General features: G+C 46.7%; 1 protein-coding gene across 1 annotated transcript; it reads right to left on the bottom strand.

The window, feature by feature from the left end:
• Positions 1–1,995: 1,995 nt before the first annotated feature.
• On the bottom strand, positions 1,996–11,798 carry FKBP4 (FKBP prolyl isomerase 4). The gene is made up of 10 exons (XM_060658744.3): positions 11,489–11,798; positions 9,343–9,487; positions 8,723–8,865; positions 7,767–7,887; positions 7,058–7,214; positions 6,300–6,390; positions 6,125–6,208; positions 5,676–5,861; positions 4,655–4,894; positions 1,996–2,807 (listed from the first exon to the last, which is right to left on the bottom strand). The coding sequence occupies exons 1-10, from the start codon at positions 11,591–11,593 to the stop codon at positions 2,700–2,702; spliced, it is 1,380 nt and encodes a 459-aa protein (XP_060514727.1). The 5' UTR covers positions 11,594–11,798; the 3' UTR covers positions 1,996–2,699.
• Between the last annotated feature and the right edge of the window lie 7,426 nt (positions 11,799–19,224).

The raw sequence follows: 19,224 nt of genomic DNA, 5'->3' as shown, positions 1-19,224 counted from the left end.
TCCAGTGCTCTGATGCTGGTGTAAGGTTGGCAAGGTTGTGCTGGGCCCCACAGTGGCTGTGGACTAAAGTTTCTAACCTTCAGACTAAATGGGATAGGAAAAGATTTTAAGCAGTTGGAGAGGTAGAATTTGGATGCAGTGTAGAGTCAAGTGCACCTGGGGCAAGAGAGGATGCAGGACAGGAGGAACCTTTTGCAGGACAGGAGAGTGGGCTGGAGGTGCATGGTGACGTTGGAGAGGGGCTGCTGGAATGGAGATGGGAAATACTCAGGAGATAAACTGTATAGAACTTGACATTAGGATCAGCAATAGGACAAGATGGACCCTTACATTTTCCAGAGACTGCAAATCTGCAGGAACAGCTAGCAGTGCTGGTCACTACTGGTTTTCCTTTATTCAAGCACATTGTCTCCGTATGGGAAGGTTTTAAAGGTTGGTGAGGGTCAACGGACTAGGTTATGAACTTTGAACGTGGGTCAGAGCAGAGTGTAAGTACGTGCTGGGTCTGTTTTTAGTCCTGAAGACTTCTGGCCACTTAAACATCTTCACAACACAGTTTTAATGTTACATAAAAGACTTGTCCAGTTCCATAGAAGTGCAATTGTTTGAAATTCCCGGAATCCCACAGAACCATCCAGGGGTATTAGGAACCTCAGGAGTGCATTTCATCCACTCCTCTATTTTTGCAGATAAGGAAATCTCAACTTGCCCAAGGTCACGTAAACCTCATATTTAAGAGTTTGGGTTTGTTCAAGAGAGCTCCTATTCCAGGCAGACCCTATTTAACTTGAGCCTTGGTTTCCTCTTATGTAAAATGGGGCATTAACTCCTTTGCCAAGGATTAAGGTTAATTCACATGAGGGGCACTTGGGTGGCTCAGTCAAGTGACTGCAGCTCAGGTCGTGATCTCCTGGTTTATGGGTTTAAACCCCACATGGGGCTTTCTGTCAGTGCAGAGCCCACTTCAGATCCTATATTCCCCCCCACCCCCTCCCCTGTTCATGCAAGCACATGTGCACTTGCTCTCAAAAACATTAAAAGAAAAAAAGGTTAATTCACACGAGGTTCCTGGTTTAATGCTAGGCTTATGTTCTAGGTGCTTAGTGAGTTAGCTACTGTTGTTGGCTATAGGGGCATGACAGATCTTGAAATGTCAAAAAGACCCAGAGGCACAGGACTGTGTGAACTCAGCAAGAGCACTCAGGAGACTAAAACAAATATTAGTTCTGGCTCTGGCACCAATCATGATGTAGGACTTGGGTGAAATCTTCACACAGAAATGAATCTTCCATAGAAAAGCATGGAGAAATTTCTTCTGGGAGGAACTATATAGGCATGTAGGTAGGCAGACTACCTCCACCACTGTACAGGCCAGCATACATTGGAGAGAAGAGGGTAAGGCTATAGACAGAGGCTCTAGCCTACAAGCAAGATCATCTGGAGAAGACAGATTTGTGCCCCCTGGCTTCTCTGAGGGCCCCATAATGCTATAGGAGCCAAAGGTCAACACATAGTTAGAAGCATAAGCATAAGCTTTTTTCTATTAAGGTCAAAGAGGAAGCTGGAAAGCGGGCCTGAGCGCATGTTCCCTGGCTTTACTGTTCTTCACCTTAATTGTGTAAAAGGTGTCTAACTGGAGGGATGGGTAACAGGAGTTTTACCTTGATGAGAAACCAAGATAGCTGTGCTTTCTGCTAATCACTTAGGCAGAAGTAGACAAATCTAACCAAAACACACACAACTGGTCCCAGTATTTTACATGTTTATATTTTCCTAAGTGTTAGGGAACAAAAGCAGAGCTATGAAAACCCACCAGGCTGTGGGGTTGGGGGGTGGAGTGGGGAGTGGGGTGGCGGTGGTGGCAGTGGTGAGCACCCAGGAGGCCCCGTATGCGGGCACCACTCCATGCACAAAGAATGCTCCTCCATCGTTGTTGCACTTGCACAGCCACCATGCCCACCCTCTGAGGCCAAACAGAAAAAGGTTGCCTGACACTCAGGTTTCGTTTCCACTTTATTGCTCAAGCATAGAACTTGAGGCAAGCCTGGACCTTCAGCAACGTGCAGAGAAAAGGCTGAGGGGGTTGGGAACACAACCTGGTTGAGAAGGGAAACAGATCCAAAGGGAAATATTGGGGGGGGGGGGGCGGCAGAGGCGGTCATCAGGACACCAGAAGACATCTCAGCCATACCATCTGGGGCGAGGACGGGAACAGAGAGCAGTAGCGGGCACAGCAGTGGTTTTCCCCATGCCCCTAGCACCCACATGGAGGCCACATGTTTGGGAACGGACCGGGAGGAGGGAAGGACAAGGAAAATGGCTGCCCAGGAGTCTCCCTCTCCACCCTGGTTTCACATCAGACCCCACAAGTATCCCTACCACTCACTCCCTTCTACCATTTGAAAAATGGACATAGCAAACAGAAGCAGCAAAATAAATTAACGTTCTGATGAGTGTGCGTGTGGATGGACATTCGTTCACATGTAATGGGGGAAGGGGGAAGGGAAGAGGGGGTGACATCACCTAAACCGATCCCCCAGCCTACTCCTTTCCCCCTTCCCCCAAAGCCACCATCTAACCAGATAGAAAAATAAAGGTCTAATTCACTCAAAATTCTTCAGTTTTTACAAAACTAACAGGGTGGAGGAGGGGAGGGAGCAGGGGAGGCAGGCAGCCGCAGGAGTAGGGCTGGGTAGAGGCTATGCTTCCGTCTCCACCTGAGGCTGGCTCCCTGCCACATCATTCTTCTGGTCATCCTTCATCTCCATGTCAGCATGATGGTTTCCTGCAGCTACTGCTGCCTTGGCCTGCGGAAAGGAAGACAGGAAGGGGATGAGTTCCAGTTCTCATCTGGCCCAATCCCTCTGATGAGAAAGGGGACTTTTCATGTCCCCACTCCCACTTGATTGCACTGATCTGGGGACACAGCTATATTCACCTACCATCATGCTGACACTGTGTTGGGTCTGTACCACAAATACTCATCCCAAGTTGAAAAAAAAAAAAAAAAAACATGCTAGCTTCCAACAGAATTACCCCAACACAGCCAACTCCCTTTTTAGGTATGTCCTAAAGGCACACACACATGAAATTGTAAATTTACAAAATCGTTCACTATGGTGCTACTTAGAACTGTACTCATCCAACATGGCAGTTACTACCACATTGGCTACTGAGTGCTTCAAATACAGCTAGTTCAAATGGATGGGTTTTAAGTATAACAGAACAGAGGATATTTAAGAGATTTACTTAGTCTGGAAAAGAAAAAAAAAAAAGAAAAAAACCCAAACAAATGCAATTAAAAAAATTTACCCACTGCTATATTTTTTCTGTTCACTTATTTGTTTATTTTTAATTTTTTTTTTTTTTAATTTATTTTTGAGACAGAGAGAGAGCATGAGCAGGGGAGGGGCAGAGAGAGAGGGAGACACAGAATGGGAAGCAGGCTCCAGGTTCTGTCAGCACAGAGCCCGACGCGGGGCTCGAACTCACAGACTGTGAGATTGTGACCTGAGCTGAAATCGGATGCTTAACCGACTGAGCCACCCAGGCGCCCCTCTGTTCACTTTTTTAACACGGCCACCAGAAAACTTAAAATTGCTGTGTAGACTGCGTTATATTCCCATCAGACAGAGCTAGTTTAGAACACTGGAAGACTAATCAGACTGGGTAAGAGGATATAGGTTATGTGTCCGATGCTACACCATGTTAAGTGCAGCGAAGAATGTGAAAGCTATTTTTTCTGTTGATACAAAACAATCTTCTATGTATGATCTGAAGACAGCATAATGTAGAAAAGAGGTGGAACATGTGGCCTTTTATTTCGGGAAAAAGGAGAAAACGGTCTACTTGTGCATGTACGAATGATCTAAGCACTGGTAATATCAATTGCTTCTGGGGGTGGCAGTCTTTTTACTACATGTTCTTTTGTGCTATTTAAAGTTTTTTTTGTTTTTTTTTTTTTTAAGTTTATTTATTTTGAGAGACAGAGAGAATCCCAAGCAGGCTTGGCAATGCCTGTGCAGAGTCTGAAGTGCGGCTCGATCTCACAACTGTGAAATCATGACCTGAGCTGAAATCAAGAGTCAGATGTTTAACCAGCCAACCAGGTGCCTCTGCGCTGTTTAAATAAAACTACATAACTGTATTATCTATTTAAACATAGGGCTTTTAAAACCTAGGTTTAGCAGGTGCCTGGGTGGTTCAGTTGGTTGATTTCGGCTCGGGTCTTGATCCCAGGGTCATGCGCTGAGTGTGGAACCTGCTTAAGATGCTCTCTCTTTTTCTTTGCTCTCCGCTCCCCCCCGCCCCCCCCCCCGCCATGTTCTCTCTTTCAGACAGACAGATGGATAGACAAACAGACAGATAAAACCTAGGCTTTAAAAAGGTACAGGTTGGGAAGCACACATAGAGTAACCAACTCCCCACCTCTGGGGCTTGTGAGTGGGTTTTTAGCCCTGATCACTGAGGAAGTGTGGCCCCCACAACAGGGTTCTGTGCTGAAGGAACATACATGTTCTTCCTCCAGAGACAAGGGTAGCTTCTGGTTTCCAGGAGTGACCCATACAACCAGAGGCATGAACAGCCACGGCACTTGGGTTAGGCCTAGCCTCCTCTTCTGTCTATCCCAACTGTTCCCTGTCCCAATCCTTACCTTGCTCTCCTCCTCAGCTAGCCTCTCAAACATGTTGGCATAGAGCTTCTTCTCCCGAGCGAGCTGCTTGCGGATCCGCTGCTGGCAGATAGCCAGCTGGGCCTTGGCGGCTTTGTTGCTGGGGTAGAGCTGCAGGACCTTCTGGAAGTCAGCCCGTGCCAAGTCAAAGTCATTCACCGCCAGGTGGGCCTCTCCCCGGCGGAAAAGGCCCTTCTCGTTGTTGCTGTCCAGTTCCAGGGCCTAAGGAAGCAACAGTGAGACGTCAGTCCCTGCAACCTGTGGCCAAGACTGGGTTCCAAAGGTAGTCCTCACTCCGCAGGATGAGGCAGAATGGAAATGGCTGGCTCCACCCCAGAAAGGAGTTTTGGGGCACTAAATGAACAAACCAAGGTTTAAGAAAGAATCCCAGTTAGTCCAAGAAGCAAAGGGAAAACAGAGCTTTAGGTGAAAGAGAAAGACCCATGACAACATTTTCGTTTTCTCTAGAATAAAGCAGGTATAGAAGAGGGACATGGGGCACCTGGGTGGCTCAGTCAGTTGGGCGGCCGACTTCAGCTCAGGTCATGATCTCGCGGTCCGTGAGTTCGAGCCCCGCGTCAGGCTCTGTGCTGACAGCTCAGAGCCTGTTTCGGATTCTGTGTCTCCCTCTCTCTGACCCTCCCCCATTCATGCTTTGTCTCTCTCTGTCTCAAAAATAAACGTTTAAAAAAAAAAAAAAAAAAAAAAAAAGAAGAGGGACAGACTAGGAACCAGGGCCGAGAAAATGCCATAGCGGTTTTTCCCATCCAGTGTTACCTTCTACCTGTGTCAGCTGCCTCCTACCACTAAAGCCAAGGTGCTTGCTTCTCCTACCACTAAAGCCAAGAGCCCTTGCCTCTGGGCCCTTCATCTCTGAGCTTCCACTAGCCCACCTACTATCCTCCCCTATCCTAGTCACTGAGACCAAGTTTCAGACCTGCTGGCAGCTCACCCAGCCAAATCCGTGAACATTGCTCCCATGCCTTCTCTAAAAGGGCCTCACCTTGTTACAGCTTTCAATAGCAGCTGAGAAGGCCTGTAGTTTCAGATGACACATGGCCAAGTTGAGGTGGGAGGCCAGGCGAAGGGCCTGTGCCTTCTGTGTGTCCTCATTAGAGAAACTCGACTCGTATTCCAGCCAGGATACAATCTTCTTGTACTGCAGTACAGCTTGCTTGTACTTGCCTTCCTAGAGAGGGAGGGAGGCTTAGGCAATAGACACAGGTTCAGGGGCACCAGGCTGTCAGACTCTGTAGACATCAGTGATGTATGGGCATGAGAAGTCCTGCCTCCCCTCCTCCTCCAGCAAGAGCAGCTAGCTTAGATCTACTAGGTGAAGACTATAGGCATTCCCGCCGCCGCCATCCTCTCCCTGGCAGAAAAGGACTTCAGGCATCAGGAGAAAGGATGGGCCCAGAGGGGCCTTCCCCCAGGCCCCAGATGCTGGCTCACCTTGAAGTACACCGTGCCCCGCTCTTTCACTATGGTGCTCTGTTCCAGCTTCTCCTCGGAGTTCATCTCCCAAGACTCCTTGGCCTAATCCCAAGACAGAAACAAAGCTGTGAACTACCTCAAGGCCACCTACCGGGACAGATTCCGGGACAGAGAAGACCTCGAGCAAGCTCACCTTCTCGAAACTCTTGAGGTGTACTTCGTATTTCAGCTCAGCATTTGGTGGGATTTGGAATTTTTCCTTCCCAACACTGCCAAAAGCATAGCTGGGGGGAAGGAGGGGGGCAAAAAAAATCTAGGTCACCGCTGCCATGCTTAACCCGCTCCCTACTGAAAAGGCTTCCTGTCTGTTTCCTGCAAAGTAACTTCCCATCCCTTGAGACTTGGTTCAAATGTTTCCTGTTTGGCAAAATCTTCCCTGACCTCTTCACACAATTAGCTGGTCTCTTAGCATCTTCCACATCCTCCTCACGCACACTACACACTGGGATGATTACTCAATTACTAATTGCTAAAGCTCACTGAGCAACGAGTCACTAGAAGGCAGGAATAAGGTCTTTGAATACCTGGGAATTTTCAGCATTATACCTGGCACGTAATAGGCATGTTATTAAAACATTTAATAAATATCACAATGATGGAGTACATTAATGGAAAATAAAAATTTTTACATTGGTAAAGGAGGGAATCTTGAGCAGCCTTGACTGAAAAGGTTAGCCTTTGATTTGAGATGTGGACAACTGTGACCGTGCTCCTAAATATGGAGATCACTTTTGCTGTGCACAGAGTTGCAGGGCCCTCTACTGAAGCTGTGGGAGTAGTGAACACACACAGAGGAAAAGATACAAGTGTCCAGTTACACAACTAACTGTGGACATGTGGATCTTGGACTTTTGATCACCCCATCTGTTATACAAAGCACCCACTCCTCACCTGGGCTTGAGGTACACAATGGAACGTTCTCCTTTTTCCATGCGCTGAATGGCTTTCTCCAGCCCACAAGGCAGGTCCAGGCTCTCCCCCTCACCAACCTCAAAGCGGAGCTCCCGCCGGTCGAACATCTGGTCCTTATAGTACCCTTCCAGTGTAACTGGCATGAAAAAGAGGCAATGTGTCAGGGATGTGAGCAGGCAGGGGATTGAGGAAGGATGCCACCGGCTTCCCTCTATCACCTCATCACTTCCTGCCCCCAAGATGTCTTTGTCGTGTTCTCAGAGCTGGAGGGACATTAAGAGGAAATGGTCCAATCCCTCGTCTCTCAGACAAGAAATTAGGATCAGAAAAGGAAGTGACATGGGGTGCGTGGATGGCCCAGTTGGTTGAGCGTCCGACTTAGGCTCAGGTTATTATCTCACAGCTTGTGGGTTCGAGCCCCACTGTCAGGCTCTGTGCTGATAGCTCAGAGCCTGGAGCCTGCTCTGGATTCAGTGTCTGTCTCCTCTGTTTCTCTCTGCCCCTCCCCCACTCACGATCTTCTGTCTCTTCCTCAAAAATAAACATTGAAAAAAATAAATAAATAAAATTAAATTAAAAAAAAAAAAAAAAAAAAAAAAAGAAAAGAAAAAAGGAAGTGACTTGCCCAGAACCACCCAGGGCCTAAGTACCAGAATCAGAACGGAAATCCCAGACTATACTGTCTCACCCTCCACGATAGCGCCCTCATTGGGCCTGGCATAGCCTTCACCCCGAGTCCGTATTCTCCGGATGATTCCGCCATCTTCTTCTTCCGTCAGGTCCTCTCCCTTGAACTCAAAGAGCTCTACCTGTGGGACAACACATAAGGCAACACGACTCCTTTGGGCACTAACTCCATCAGCAGTGAGATGCAACTTCTCCCTCACTCAGAACAGTCCTTAGTAACTGCCAGACCAGGAGTGGACAAAACGGCACTTAGCAAAAGTTCTAAGTCCCGGGGGCTCTAGTCTCAACTCTGGTAGGGGTGGGCCAGTCCCACGGCTTTTGTTGACCTCAGAAGACCCATCCGTTTACTACCTGGCTCCACACAGGAAGGACACGTTCCAGCCTATTCTAATCCAGCTACTTGAGAAGGCCAATCTGGTAGGCATTGGAAATGACCCAACATCTTTCAGTAGTCTTCTGAACATTCTCCAAGTATCCAGTAATGAGGGCTAAGCCATCCTCGGAATGAATGAAGTTCCACCTCTCAGTGAAAGCTTTCCTCATCCCCTTGACCTACGGGGCGCATCCCTCCCCTCCTCTGATCCTAAAGCACTGGTATTCCATACTGTCATTTAGAATGTATAGACCTCCTGACCTCTTCCAGTCAAAATTATAACCAATCTCTGGGTGCTGCTCCTGACATAAAACATGCCTCAACCCTCACCCTGCTTCAGGTCCGAAGAAGGGTTTGTGGCCACCTCTCTCCACCCGAGACCTCCATCAGCTGCTGCTCTCTGGCAGCAGCATGCTATGTGTACAGCAGAGTGAGCTGCCCTCTCCCTGTCTCTTCCTCCTCTAAGGCCAGGCCCTTAGCCTTGGCTACATTGTCTCCAAGCAGCAGGAAGGGCTGGAGGGCAGCCAGGACCCAGGCGAGATAAGGCTGGTTCTTCGCCTTGCTCTCTGCTCCTGGACACTCACCTCAAACACAAGTGTGGCATTGGGGGGGATTTTTGGAGGGCTGCCTGCTGAACCGTAGGCATATTCGGGTTTGCACGTGATGTGGCACACTTCTCCCACCTTCATGGTTGCTACAGCAATGTCCCAAGCCTTAATGACCTCCCCTGTAGGTATAGAAAGCAAACAGGTCCTCTTTGGCAGGGATCCGACTCTGGGCTCAAACACTGGCTCCAAAAGACTTTTATTATACCACGCCCAAGGGGAGGCTAGACACTCTTTAGAAAAGTAGAAAACTTAGCTGCAATAAGTGCTGTCAGGTCTCAGACCTCTTAAAAAGAGAAAAGTAAAGGAAAAACAAAACAAAAAAACCCCCACTCAACTCTGGAACAAAGGAGTTTAAGGAATAAGGCAGTCCATCCCTGAATAGGGACTGAGGTGTTCAGAGATGATCAGGGAAGGTGAGATAGAGATCAGAGATCGATAGTTACAGAAGAATAGAAGAAAAAAAAAAGAGTAACAGAAGAAAAATTAACAGAGTGTAACAAACCATTCCTCCTTAAACTTCTGAGAGTATAGTTTCTGTTTGTGACAGCTTATACCCTCCACAGAGCCTACACTACCAACCCACTAACCATGCCTACCTTTGCCCAGGTCAAAGGAGAATTTGTCCTTGCGGTCCAGACTGGAGTCAAACTTAGTGCCATCTAACAGCCAGCCAGTGTAGTGGACAAAGACTCGGTCCCCAATCATGGGCAACTCTGTGCCCATGCCCTCTCGCTTGATGACCTGGGAGGAAGGGGGAGAAGGTGAGTACCCAGGCATGGGGGCAGAAAGAGGCACCCACGCTACCTGCATACTTCTGATGGAAACCCAGAAGGAATCGTCTGCTTCCTTGTAAGCCAAGGGACTAAGCCTCAAATGATTCTAATATGGAGTTTGGGTAGAAGTCAACTGACCTCTCACCCCCTCCCCCCATTTTACTTGAGGTGGAACATAAAACTTGGTTTGAAAACTAGAGCCAAAAGACCTGAGGTTCAAGTTTTTGCTGTATGATCTTGTACAAGTCCAACTCTCTAGACCTTATTTGTAAACTAGCAATAATAATCTCTATCAGGGTTGGAGAATTACATTGGTAAAAAGTTAAAAGATGATCATCAGCAGCAGCAAAGAAATGCCAGTGGTCGTCAGATCAAGATCTGGTTTGCAGATAAGACAAGGATGAGAATATGAATAATGAACAGGATAGCAGCAGTCCTAAAATACCAGGTCACTGATAAGCACAGGGGCTCTCACTCGGGCCCTTAAACTGACTTGGGACACCACCATTCCTGACTGGTAGGCTAATTAAGTCTTTTATTTCTGGGCTAAGAGCATTTCTCAGGAACCTGAGTTCTGCTCCTCTTCTTTAACACTTAAAAGAGGTGACAAGGAGACTCCATGGATCACCTGGATAGGTATACCTTCTAAGGAAAAGGACAAATGACTTGAGGAATAGAAAGGCAAAGGGGAAGGACTGGAGGAAAAAAAGGGGAAATGGCCCTTCTGGGATGAATAACCTTGTAGAAATCACCAGAATGCTGGAAAGAAGGGGAAGCCACATGCCCACTGGGAGAACAGCTTAAGATTCGAACATGTGGGGCAAAACCAGGAGCGTTTCTGGACCAGATAAGGGCTCGCCAAGATCTCTAGCTTTGCTCAGGTCTCTCTCTCTCTCTCTCTCTCACACACACACACACACACACACACACGTGGAACTGAGCAGTGGGAGGCCAGGACGAAAAGAAACACTGGTTGAGGAGGAGGTATGAAATCCAGGCTGATTTCACCATCCTGTACTCTGCAAAACCTGTTCTGAATCTGAAGCACCATCAGTCGTTCAGACCCAGGTCAAGATGCCCTTCCCCGAATGCCAGATCCCTCCCTTTCCCTCCTCCCGAGGCTCCCAGCAAAGCACCTCCTCCCGGCCCCACACCCCATGCCCCAAATCAAGACGGCAGAGGGCGAGGTGGGAGGGGAACTACAGGTCCCGGCATGCACTGCTCCCTGATTTTCCCGGGGCCGGGGGGGGGAGGGGGGCAGCATGGCCGAGCGGGTGACCTAGCTGAGTCCCAGCCTTTAGGAAGAGGGTAACCAAGGGGACGGAGGGCACCAGAACCTCTTTCACGGCGAGGCCCCGGACGCCAAGTCGTACAAAGGCCTCTGGGCCAGGAAATAACTCTGGTGACCCGCTTCAGGTCCTAGCTAATGTTTAACTGCCCGGGGGGTGGGGTGGGCGAGCTCTCGCAGCACCGCCAGCGAAGGCGGCCAGGGACTTCCCGCTGCGGCGGGCGGCCTGGCCGGGGACGCAGGGTCGCGGAGAGCTGAGGTGAGGGAAAGGAGCCGGAGCGGGCCCGGGTGCATGTCGCCCGGGGCCCCCTAGCTGCAGCTCGCGTGCAGCGTTGCGGCCCCGCCCCTCCCTCCGCGCTGCACCGCGCACGCCGGAGTTGGCGCTGCAGTCCCGGGCCCGGGCGCCGCAGGGCTGGGGGGCCGGGGCCTCACCCGCATCGCGGGCCCCCCCTAGGGGGCCGGAGAACGGCCGTGGGGAGGCCCGCGCACATCGGCCACCCACTGCGAGCGTGCGGCGGCCCTCCCAGCCCGAACAACGCAGCTAGATCCAGGAAGGCGATGCAACCGGCCGCCGGCCCGGCTCAACGACCCGCCCGGACGCTGCAGAGGCGGCCCGGGGCTCCCAGGCTCGGCGGGAAGGGCGGCTGCGATGGGCGTCTGCCGTGCCCCCCATCCCCCTACCTTCAGCACGCCTTCGTCTTGCTTGGGGCTAATGTCTACCCCCTCGAGGGGCAGCGGCGCCGACTGCGCCCCGCTCTCGGCCGCCTTCATCTCCTCGGCGGTCATCGCCACTCGGTGCGCCGTTTACTCCGGGAGCACTGGGCGCGAGCCAAGCCCTCTCGTACGGGCCTGTCTGCACGGGCGTGCGGGCGGGAAGGCGCTAGCGCGGCGGCCACCCAGCTGCGAACCGGTCGAAGGCTCGAGCACCTCTGGCTACCGGCGCGCTCGCAGCCCGCGGCGGATCGGGCGCGGGAGCAGGAGTAGGTGGGTAATGAGCGGCCGCGGGGAGCGATTGGTCCCACCCCGCCGCGGAGGGAGGGGCTGGGAGGAGCTGGGGCGGGAGCGACGGACGGAGGGGGAGGAGGTGGAGAACTTTCTAGAGACGGCGGCGTCTAAGCCTGTTGGGGCTGTAGTACTAAGGGTACTTATATTAATTTTTTTTTTTTTTCCGTGTGGGGGGGTCATTCCTTCTCCTAGCTGCCTGGCTCTCCCCTGCCCCCACTCCTGAAACTCTAGGACTCTGGGGGTTTCTCCCGCTCACTACTCCTGCTCCCCTCCGGCCCAGCGCCCTTCCCCGGCCCTCCCCCGTCCGTTTCCCGGTCTAACCGGATTCTTCCAGATCCTTCTCCATCCCCCTACATCACTCCAATACCGAGCCTGCCAGCCGCCCCAGATCCGCCCTATACATTGCATCTTGCAGCGTGGTTTGCTTAGAGCCTTGTAGCCGGATGTGAGTGGCAGCGCGTCCGTCTCCCCGGGACCCGAGACGCGCATTTTTATAAAAGCCGGTCGTAAGCGCGGACAGCATGATCTCTCCATCTTTACTCGGTGTATATACTTAACGAATTGGGGAGAAAGTGAGTGAAAAGATGTAACCCCACTGCACAGAATTGGGGAAAGCAGCCTTGATTGCCCCAGAGCCGGCAACACGTGCCGCCTTCAGCTCTTTAAAATGCTACAAGCAGCAGATCTGCAAGAAATGACCCGCTGAGCTGAGGGCTCTTTAAATGGGGCACATATTAAAGGGACCTAACCCGGCAATAATAAAACGACCGTTTAGGTTAATATTTAAAAATAAGAATGGTTTCAAGTCACGAAAAAAGTCATTCCATCTTATCAAAGGCCCGTGGGAAGGAATCTTTTCTTAATACTTGGTTCCGAAGTATTTAGCGACTGCCTGTGGAGTACCGAGCATTTGTGTGGCAAGTCAGAGCTAAATAGCCTTTGACAAAAAGATACATCTAGGGAGAGTCGGTTTTGCTCAGCACTCAACCGTTTAACATAGTGCCTGGTGAGCAGTTATTGGCTGCATAAATTTGTATTCCAATAATAATTATTTATTTATTTTTTGGAGTCCTTGCTATGTGCCTGGTCCTGTGCAAACTCTCCCATTTAGGTACGCAATTTAATTTGCTTGTGCCTGGTCCTGTGCAAACTTGTTGCTTGTGCCTGGTCCTTGCTATGTGCCTGGTCCTGTGCAAACTCTCCCATTTAGGTACGCAATTTAATTTGCCCTATTATAGATGAAATTTCAATACCATAACATAATTTGATAATTCACTGTAGTCTTTTCTGATGGAACTTGAGGGGAAGGGGATACAGAAGAAATAAAACCGTCTCCTCCAGCAGTTTACAGCAAATGACTTTAATGTGTATTTATTTTAGAGGGGGTGTGTGTGGGAGAGGCAGAGAGAGAGGGAGACATAGACTCTGAAGCAGGCTCCAGGCTCTGAGCTATCAGCACAGAGTCAGATATGGGGCTTCAACTCCGGAATGGTGAGATCATGACCTGAGCCGAAGTCGGACGCTTAACGAACTGAGCCACCCAGGCACCCCTACAGCAAATGACTTTAGCCACAACTAAGACATTTCTCATTAGATGACTGGGGATACCCTCAGCGGGAGGGTATGGGGGGTTAAATTTTTTTTTCTTTTTTCCTCAGTAAAGGAGGAAATAACTGTGAATGGAGGTCCTCCAAAACTCCAGGAGACAGAGGTGGTGGGGAAGGTGCTGGCTTGCTGGGTTGGCAGTTATCTTGCTGTTGGTTTATGCACAGGGCTATCCCATCATGTGATAGTTTCTTTTGATGCTAGGTTCATTGGGTATTATCTGGAAGAACCAGTTGGGATGGAAAAGAAAAGTTCACCTTTAGAGGACTGCTTTTTGCATCTGTTTCCTAATTGGAAGCAAACAGCATAAGTCTGCGTCTTTTAGTTCTTGTCAGTACATATTGAGTGCTTAAGATGCACCTGCCATTGCCTGAACACATAATAACAGAAAGAGCATGTGCTTTGGAGTAAGCAGAGAGTTGGGTCACTGGCATACTATCTGATTTGGGGCAGGTTATAGGGATAGTAACATTGGTCAATGGAAGTAGTTGTGATGGTTAGGAAAGAGGAAACACATGGCAGGTGTCTAGTACAGTGCCTGCCTTCAAGTGGGTGGTTACTAAACAATGGTCATTATGTGATAATGTGATTATGTGATAAGTGTAATGGTAGAGACGGGGGCAGAGTGCTAAGAATACAGAGGTCTATTAGAGAGGAGAACGATGGGGTGGAAGGGAAAGGGGAAGGATAGGAGGGACAGGTTTCCAGTGAGAAAGTTCTGACCCCTTTTGAGTATAAGAGGAGCTAGGGAATGGAAAGGAGAAGGGAGAAGCAATAGGCATTGGATTTTTGAATTCCCAGACCAGAGCCTTATTGTTTCTAGATTTTTTCCCCCAGTCCTTTACATTATATTCTTCTGATTGTAAAACTTACACATACTTAATGTAGAAAGTGTGCAGACGTTTTGTTCTTTCCCTCCCCTGACTTGCCCCTTTGTCCCAGCCCATTTAAATTAGTACTCCCATTAAAGATGTTTAAGAGTGTAATTATTTTCACTGGTATTATTCACTCATTCAAAACCCTTCCAAAATTTTCCCCTTTTGTTGAAGAAGAGAACATACTTTTTTTTTTTTTTAAATAAATCCACTTTATACTGTACATGACTCATGCTGTGGTCAGAAGCTGTGTTATTACCAAAATCAGCCTTCCTGAGTTCATCTGGTTCATCTTTGTAATGCTAGGCCCATCCTTCAGACATAAAGACCCCATTATTTAAAAAAAATTTTTTTAAGGTTTATTCACTTTTCAGAGACAGAACGTGAGCAGGGGAGGGGCAGAGAGAGAGGGAGACACAGAATCTGAAGCAGACTCCAGGCTCTGAGCTGTCAGCACAGAGCCCGACGTGGGGCTTGAACTCACGGACCACGAGATCATGACCCGAGCTGAAGTCGGATGCTAAACTGACTGAGCCACCCAGGTACCCAAATACCCCCCTTGGTTTTTAAAGTTGCTATTTTGACCTTAGACTGCCAATACTCTTAAATGTTAAAAAAAAAAAAATATATATATATATATATATATATATACACACACACACACACACATATGAATCACTTAAAATTATGTGAGTTGAGTATGTGTGTGTGTGTTTATACATGTACACATGCACACTTTATATAACATACCAACATAACGAACCTTGGGAGTATACCACCTAGCCTAAGAATTAGAATATCCCCAATATGATTTGTGCTAAAAATAGAAGAACAAACACTACTGGGTATTTACCCAAAGAATACAAAACCACTAATTCGAAGGGATATTTGCACCCCTATGTTTATTGTAGCATTATTTCCAATAGTCAAATTATGGAAGCAACCCAAGTGTCCATTGATAGATGAATGGGTAGAGATGTGGTATAGTCACACAATGGAATATTACTCAGTCATAAAAAATGAAATCTTGCCATTATCAGCAACTGGCTGGATCTAGAGAGTGTAAGGCTAAGTGAAATAAGTCAGAGAAAGACAAACGCCATATGATTTCACTCATATGTGGGATTTCAGAAAAAAAACAAAGAAGAGACTCTTACCTATAGTGAACAAACTGATGGTTACCAGAGGGGAGGTGGGTTGGGAGAATGAGTGAAATAGGTGAAGGGGATTAAGAGTACGCTGAGTACTCTTAGAGTAACGTATAGAGTTATTGAATCATTAAAAAAAATTGTTGAATCATTATATTGTACACCTGAAACTAATATAACACTGTATGTTAACTATATTGGAATTTAAAAAAAATGTAATACTAAAAATGTTAAGGACTTATATCATTTCTTGCTACTTTCGGTGTCTTTTGACTGAGGAAATACAAACTATACTACTGACCAAAACAGCTGCTCCATAGTTCATGAAGCATACATATATTTACTTATTTATTTACTGGTCCATTTTCATACACTTGAAAATTGGTAGACGTCTGTGTGAAGTTTGCACATAAGAGAGATCTGCATAGTGTAAAGCTCTTGAGCTCTGGATTGGGTTCAAATCTCGGTTTCATCATTGAACACATTGTGGGCCCTTGGGCAAGTTTTCCTGAGCTCTAAATTGGGAATCGTGATAGTCCCTACCTCATAGGGGTTTTCCTGGGAGGAGTAAATGAATTATTATGTGTGAAGTACTCAAAGCAGTGCATGGCACATGGTAATAAGTAAGTCGTAATAACCCTAGTGCCCTGTTTTATTGATTCAGGCTGTCGATTGCTGGACCATGAAATAGAAGCCCTGGAGGACCCTGGCTCTGGCCTTTAGGTTGAGAGCCACTGGGTTTGCTCTGTCATTTCCAGAGGAGTGCTCTCTCCTGATGTTAAATCATATCTGTACCTTTTGCTCTTTAACACTCAATTATGAATCTACCTAATTCTAACTCATAGTATCTTTGTGTGCTGATAATTTGTCATTCCAAAGAGACCCGGAATCCTGTGATGGTAAAGATTTGGTCCTAATATTTCCTTGGGCTCCACCATTATCTGATCTCTCTGGGGACAGGAGGACAGGATATTTAGTGGTTATCCCGCTAAGTAAAGAGTTTTTCTTCCTTTTAAAACTAAAATTTCCCACCACAGATAAATATATATTTTTTTGTTTTGATCCTAAGGTCATAAAAAGTAGCCAATCTTCATCCCCTGTATCTATGAATGCACTGAAATATGGCTTCGGCCTTGTTTTTCAGAGGGTCATATAGCCAAATACTTACTTTGGTATTATTTCTAGGTTCCCAAACTTGAGTGTGATTGAAGATCAGGTGTTTGTCGTGGTTGTCATCATGTCTAATTAACATAATTAAAACGGAGATTTTCATTTCGGAAAAATACAATCTTGCCCTCTATTGTCCTCATTTGAAAGTAAATGTATATTTAATATCATAAATGTGCACTGTAATGACCACAGGAGCAACCCAGTAGCTGTCATTACTGAAAAATTAAGAAATTATTTTTCCTTCAGTATAGTGTCAAACTTCTATAGTTGGTCTGCTTACATTAAGTAAGTTCTGGGGGAACCTGAGTGGCTTAGTCAGTTAAGCACTGACTTAGGTTCAGGTCATGATCTCGTGTTTGGCGAGTTCGAGCCCCACATCGGGCCCTGAGCTGATAGCACAGAGCCTGCTTGGGCTTCTCTCTCTGCCCCTCCCCACTCACACTCACCCTCTCCCTCTCAAAATTGAACAAACATTTAAAAAAATTAAAGTGTTTAAATTGTAATAATAATAAAAAATTTATGTGAAAGTTCAGATTTATTCTTATTTCCCAGAAGTTTGTTCTATATCGGTAATAGCTTTACCAGTTAGTCAAATATTGGCTTAATGTTTATTCTTTTAGCATTTATTCAGAATGTGTATTCAGAACATCTCTGTCTTTAACCTTTCACCTGGGTTCTCTCCACAACTAGCCACCTCCAGGGAAACTATTCTGGTATTTCCTTGGGCTCACTTCCTCAGGTTTAATTACTTCATATGATACTGGGAACCCTAACCAAGGTTGGAAATACTCACATAGATTCTGGGATAGACCAGACAAAGCCTCATACACCTTTGGGGGAGAAGGGTATCCTTTTATAAAGGGGTTCTTGGTCTGCTCCTTCATTGATCAATTATTCGACATCCCAACTGTCCTCTCTTTCCCATGGGAAGGAAAGATAGAGTTATGGAGAACATCCCTCATCCCTTCCTCAAGACTGGTGCCCACTAATGCTTGCTGCTACTACTTCCTATAAATGGCCAGTTGGTATAAAGTTATTTACTGCACACATATTGAGTTCCAAGGTCATCACTAGGGTTTGTAGGGTGCCTAGAGTCTACAACAGAAGTACCCTACCCTTAAGATGCTCACACAGAGAAGTTAGAGCAAAACCAAGGGCAAATCAGTGTGGCACTGTTTCAGAGAGCAAAATGCCCAGATCTGGTAAGGGGGAAAGTATGCTGGGAAGGCCTCAGAAAGAGCTAGAACTTAAGGAAGATCTGGAAAGATGGGTAGTATTATCTATTTACTTAAAAAATATGTAAATGTACAGCTCGATAAATTGTTACATATATATGTGTATATATATATATACATATATATGTATATATATGAACCCACATATATATGTGTATATGTATAGGTATATATATACGTACATATATATGTATACACACGTGTGTGTGTATGTATACATATATATATAAATGTATACACACACATGTGTGTATACACACACACACACACACACACACACACACACATATATACCTAACTACCACCCAGATCAAGATATAGAGCATTTCAGCACCCCAGCAGCCTCCCTCATGTCCCCTGCTTGGGCAATAATCATCCCTAGGAGTAGGAGTAACCACTATTCTGACCTCTATCACCATAGATTAATTCTCTCTGTGTTTGGACATCATTCAAAAGGAATCATACAGTATGTACTTTTTTGACTGGCTTCCTTCATTCTACATTGTGTGTGAAATTCATCCATTTTGTTATATGCAGGAGTAGTTCATTACCTTTTGTTGTTATATAATATGTGATCTTGTGACTGTATCACAATTTTATTACCCATTCAATTGATGATATTGGGGTTGTTTCCAGGTTTGAGCTATTATGTACAAAGCTTTTATGAACATTCTTTTTTTTTAAACGTTTATTTATTTTTGAGAGAGAGCGAGAGGGAGGGGGAGCAGAGAGAAAGGGGGACAGAGGATCTGAAGGAGGCTCTACACTGACTGCAGAGAGCCCAATGTGGGGCTTGAACTCACAAACCGCAATATCATGACCTAAGTCAAAGTCGGACGCTTCACCGACTGAGTCACGCAGCCACCGTGTGAACATACTTATACATGACTTTTGGAGACACAAGTGCTCATTTCAGTTTGGTATATACCTAATAAACACAATTGCTGGGTCATGGGTTTTCCTTATATTTAGCTTTGGTGGATACTGCCAATTTTCCGAAGTCATGGTATCAAGTTACACTCCCACCAAGAGTGTCTGAGAGTTCTAGTTCTTGCTCATTCTTGCCAAAACATGGTATTGTCAGTCCTTTTAAATTTAGCTTATCTGGGGGAAGTAGTGCTATGTAATTTGTATTTCCTTGATAGCCAATGAAATTGAACACCTTTTCATATACTTATTGGCCATCTGTATGGGTTGTTCAAATCTTTGTGAGGTACCTGTTTGTATCTTTGGCCCATTTTAAAAGATTACATTGTCTATGTTTTTGTTATTAATTTTGGAATTTCTTTATATATTATAGGTATGATTTGCTTTGACAGATATATTGCAATATTTTGGTCTGTAGTGTGACTTTTCACTCACGTAATGGTATGATATGT

Source organism: Panthera onca, chromosome B4, assembly GCF_046562875.1.
Source record: "Panthera onca isolate mPanOnc1 chromosome B4, mPanOnc1 haplotype 2, whole genome shotgun sequence".
Lineage (NCBI taxonomy): Eukaryota > Metazoa > Chordata > Mammalia > Carnivora > Felidae > Panthera > Panthera onca.
The sequence above is the reverse complement of the archived record's forward strand: the minus strand, read 5'-3'. Positions and strand labels throughout refer to the sequence as shown.

What these genes read in the sequence shown, in the direction of transcription:
- FKBP4 (XM_060658744.3), bottom strand. Translation starts at nt 11,593, where the DNA reads ATGACCGCCGAGGAGATGAAGGCGGCCGAGAGCGGGGCGCAGTCGGCG. An exon ending in TGAGGGCGCTATCGTGGAGG is followed by an intron (nt 7,215 to 7,766) that starts GTGAGACAGTAT and finishes TTTTCATGCCAG; the next exon opens with TTACACTGGAAGGGTACTAT. An exon ending in ATTGTGTACCTCAAGCCCAG is followed by an intron (nt 6,391 to 7,057) that starts GTGAGGAGTGGG and finishes CCTTCCCCCCAG; the next exon opens with CTATGCTTTTGGCAGTGTTG.